Source organism: Hipposideros armiger, unplaced genomic scaffold (genome assembly GCF_001890085.2).
Source record: "Hipposideros armiger isolate ML-2016 unplaced genomic scaffold, ASM189008v1 scaffold_560, whole genome shotgun sequence".
NCBI classification, from domain to species: domain Eukaryota; kingdom Metazoa; phylum Chordata; class Mammalia; order Chiroptera; family Hipposideridae; genus Hipposideros; species Hipposideros armiger.
The window spans coordinates 512979-517872 of NW_017731910.1; the positions used below are offsets into that span (position 1 = coordinate 512979).

At 38.1% G+C, this 4894-nt stretch overlaps 1 protein-coding gene across 2 annotated transcripts in view; it reads right to left on the reverse strand.

The window, feature by feature from the left end:
- The window catches only part of ELAPOR2 (endosome-lysosome associated apoptosis and autophagy regulator family member 2), a 175807-nt gene that overhangs the window by 21548 nt on the left and 149365 nt on the right, over positions 1-4894 (reverse strand). For both annotated transcript variants that reach the window (XM_019623735.1, XM_019623733.1), the window contains exon 19: positions 3108-3234. In XM_019623735.1, the coding sequence (XP_019479280.1) occupies positions 3108-3234 (127 nt within the window). The remainder of the gene's footprint in view (positions 1-3107; positions 3235-4894) is intronic.

The following is a 4894-nucleotide window of genomic DNA, read 5'->3' on the forward strand; positions in this document are numbered from 1 at the left end:
CTGCTGTTACTGTGTACAGAATCCTTACTGATTGAAGTAAGAAGCTATTTGTAAAAATTCTAATGGGAATGACTCTTTTGTTCATGAATTCATTAAAACTAGGGAAATATTGTTCCCTTAAATTCTCCACTACACTTCCCTTATGTCAAGCCGTGTAAATTTAGGGCATTGATTGCCCTGGAAACCTCCTTCCGACCTTAGCTGGTACTGAGTACAGGTGTCCTGAAACATTTCATAGCAAGAAGAGAAACACACAATAATAGGAAGAATCCAAAAAACAGCCCTCTTCAAGTTTTAACTTCAAATGCCCAAAATATAATTTTTAGTCTATCAGAAAGGTAAAATTTCATATTCTTAGTTAACTAAATACTCATATAAGTTACCCTAGAAAATCTAAGTGCCTAAAAATTGAGTGCATCCTTACATACCTACCTTTACAAAGTCTGTACAGTGCTGCAGACTAAGTGGACATGGGTGGGACATAAATAAAAGCAAAGTTCTTTACAACATGTTAACTCTTATCTGCCTTAATTTCTCTGTTTGTAACAAGGGAATAATAAATATATTCTAGGAAACATTTACTTTTTTAAAAAGGTAAATGTAATAAATGAAAACTATTTCCATCTTCCAGATCAGTAAAAGCAACTCAAAATTACTCTTTTGAAAAAAAAAAAAGGTAACCAATTAGACAAACTCTTCAAAAATATAATTATTATTTGCTTAACAATGATTTACAACTTAGCAATAACTACATTTTTATGATCATTAGCAAACATTACCAATATGCTTTCCTGCTCAAATCTCCAAATTATTTTCCATTTTATCTTTCCAACACACAGAAGTTTTAAGGAGGGGGAGACTGTTTCTCTTGGGAAAGTAAGCGTAAGTCTGCTAAAATTTGAGAAGAAAAACTCAACAAATAAAAAAGAAAATGAGAAAATTAATCAAAGTTGCATAAAGCTCTGGAGAGAAGTCTTGGGTTACAATTCTAAGTGGGCTTTCAAATGACTGTGTGTTTTTCCGTAAGTGACTCAACCTCCCACCCCACCATCTCATTTTGTAATTTGTTCAAAGCGGTATGTCTGCTATACTGCCTTCATGGAGTAGTTAGAAAGGATAAAATAAGAGAACAATTTGGGAAAGTTTAAAGCACTGCAAAATGTAAAACACTATCAACAATGCACATTATTTTCTCAAGAACTGGGAGAGCTGCAGAAATGGAAAAAAGTATCAAGACATTGATGTAATTTATCAAGCTGCCATTAGGTGTCAAAATACTACCATGTTTCAGTGTCTTTCCTTGGTAGACTTCACATTTTAAAACTTAGGTTAAAAGCCGTTGAATTCAGAATCAGTTCTTTAATTCTTTTAACCCCAAGAGTCATTGGAACATTCAAATTTGGTTCTTTGTTATAAACATAAGTTTCACAGTTTGAATCAGGCCATCCCTGTGAAAAGAGCATGTATGAAGTTGTAATAATTTCAAAAGTGTTTATATAGAAAATGAAAATAGAAAAAAAAGATGTAAGAGAAAAAAAATATTTTTCCTTCTAAGAGAAGAACAAAAAGCAAATAGTAAGATAAATCAACCCTTTACTGCGAAATATGTGAAACACTCTTTTTTTTCCGTTTGATGACCTGTGTCACCACCATTTTCAACCTCTGCCCCCAGCTTTTTAGAAGTGTCACTAATTGTGCTTCTTGTATAACTTTTGATCCACACGGTCACCACAGAAACCAGTGAGTAAATGTTTAAAGACATAGGGCAAGGCCATGGATAGCCAGGGCGTTTGAGGCTAGACCTCTGTAGGATGACCAGATGTGCTGTACATTCTAGATAGAGAAACCACCATTGATTAAAACCAGGTGGACCTGGATTTGATTTCATTCGTAAATGTGGAAGACACTTTCCAGTTTCCTTATTTTGCTTGTGGGACTGCCTTACCACCAAGGGTGGCACCGGCAATGTTTAAGAATGTTTAATATTATATTTTTTGAGGAAATCACGTTGGAATATATTTTCCCGGGGGATAGGAGATGGGGTTATGAGTTATTAATGCCCTCTTTTAAAAGAATCATCATACCTAAAGCAGGATCAACTCGGTTCACATTGTGAATTCATAGAGAAGAAGCTTGTTTTCTTTGGAACTATTATGATCTAATAATACTCAACCTATTATTAATTGTTTGGATAGTTGATAAAGCAGTGTAAAATTGTTTTGCCTAAGCTTCATTCAAAATCCAAAGTTTAAACAAATTCATCTATGTTGCCAGTATGTTTCTGATGCTTCCTAAGTTAGCATCAGGAGACTGGGGGGAAAGCCAGTCTGTGTGTCTAGCACATTTCTCATTTGGTATCAGGGCACTAACCTTGCTGAGCTTCTTATATGTGGGGCTTTTGTGGGTCTCTGGAGGTTCCCAGCCTCGGGGTCTGAAGACTGACATCCCCTGGCATGGGCTACGCTCTCTGACCTGCCGCTGGTGACTCGCCTCAGCTTTGGAAGCTCAGGAAGGTCAGCCCTTCTCTGCTGAGGATGCCTTTCCACTGGCAGAAACTCCTCTTGTGCGGGGTCCAGAAAATGCTGCTGCATCTTGTTCCAACTTTATTTGCCCCAAGGCTGAAGAGTATAAATCGCTTTTGACCGAGTTTGAACATAAGGTTTTTTTAAATTAAAATTTATTGGGGGGCCGGCCGAGTGGTGCGATGNTGTGTGTGTGTGTGTGTGTGTGTTTGCTTTCCTCTTTAGATATGCTTCATGTGCTGAGTCAGTTATACCATCTCAATCTTAATTACACCTGTAACTTCATTGTATCATCTTATCTTGGTTTCATGATATAATTTCTTCATAATACAGGCAAGTACCCATAGCCTACAATTCCTTTGCCACAATTCATTTTCCTAACCTCAGCGCACATCTTTAGCTACCCCAGCATATGGGAGTTTAGCTACCACACTTGATTCTAGTGCATATTAATGTCATATTAAGTTAACTATAATGTTTAGCTATGCTTCTGAATCTGAGTTTCTGTGATGTAAACTTGATGCTGGACTATAAACAATTGTATCTTCAGTAATACAGTCCTGCTTAGATAGGTTTGCTCCTCACCTGAAATCCTCTCTTACAAGCTCCCTCAATCTCGTGAAAGTCATGTTCTGTGCACAGAGGGCACGCTTCCGGACTCTCCCACAGGAAATAGAATGCACATCCATCACACGTGCCTGCTGGACACTTGCTGAAATCACAAACAAAAACAACAAAAATGACAGCTTTGCAACACATTCAATTGAGTCCCATCAACATCTGAGAGCAAACTGCATACTGGGAAGCAACATGTGGGTGAAACACACATGAAAAAAGAATTTAAAGGAGACAAAAACACCATGAGATACCTCTTTGCACCTACTAGGATGGCTAGAATCAGGCAGACAGAAAATAATAAGTGTTGCAAGGATGTGGGGAAATTGGAAACCTTACACACTGCTGATGGGAATGTAAAATGGTGAAGCTCTTCAGATGAATCTGGCAGTTCCTCAGACAATTAAACAGGAGTTACCGTATGATCCAGCAATTCTACTTCTAGATAAATACCCAACAGAAATGGAAACATATGTCTATACAAGAACTAGTACATGAATGTTCATAGCAGCATTATTCACAATAGCCAAAATGTGGAAACAACCCAAATGTCCATCAACAGATGAATGGATAAGCAAATATGGTATATGCATACAATGGAATATTACTCAGCAATAAAAAAGAGTACAGTACTAACAGATGTGTCAGCTTGGCTGAACCTCAAAAATATTATGCTAAGTGAAAGAAGCCAAACAAAAATTCCATATATTATGTGATGATATTAAAGTCTGTACTAGGGAAATCTATATAAACAGAAAGTAGGTTAGTGGTTGCTTACAGATAGGAAGGGGGCTAGAGCATAGGGAGGTGACATCTAAAGGGTATGGGGTTTCTTTTTGAGATAATGAAAAAGTTCTAAAATTGACTATGGTAATGGTTGCACATATCTGAATATACAACAACCACTGAATTGCAAGATTTAAATAAGTGAATTATAATGGTACGAGAATTATATTTCTATAAAGTTTTTGTTGTTTTGTTTTTGTTTTTGTTTTTTGTCTTTTGTTTTAATTTAAAGGAGAGATAAGCACAGCTAATGACCAAAAAAGCTCCAGGAAAGTTTCTTAGTGCAAGTGATGCTTAAACCAAGTCTAGACTATTTTAGAATAGTAGGAGTTAGTCAGAATAGAAGGGAAGAAAAAACTCCTACTAGAGGGATGAAATGGTAGATGAATTGGAAGGAAATTACAAGCAGGTTAGTGTGGCTGGAGCTTCAAGAGCAAGGCAGTGAGAGAGCACTGGCCGTATAGGCAGGCAGTGGGTGGTAAAGGGAGGTAGCGATTTCTGTTTAAGGTAATGATGTACTTAGGCAAGGTGCTCTAGGGAACAGAATGATGCACAGGACCATGGTCCACAGAGGGTGGAAGAAGACATGAAAACAAAATTGTCTAATGTGAAAAAACAAACAAAACCACCATCAGGTCAGCCCACAGCTCACCAATGCAAATGATTTTTCAGTCCTGGGTTTCCTAGGCCTGACAACTTCCTTTGAGCTGTGGTTCCCTTCACCGCTCAGCAATGTTGGATGGATGGGGCTTAGACACAAGTGCAGAATCGCATGAAGCAACCCCCAGTCAGGGCCTGAACGAAGGCTTTCTGAAACTCTGCTTTCTGTTGGGTGGGCCTATTATGTCAACTTGCCTCTCTTTAATGTTAGGGACAGACAAACACAGCATGGCTCAAAAATTAACCCGCTGGCCTGGCCGAGTGGCGCGATGGTTAAGAACTGGCTTGGGATGCCAGAGGGCCCCAGTTCG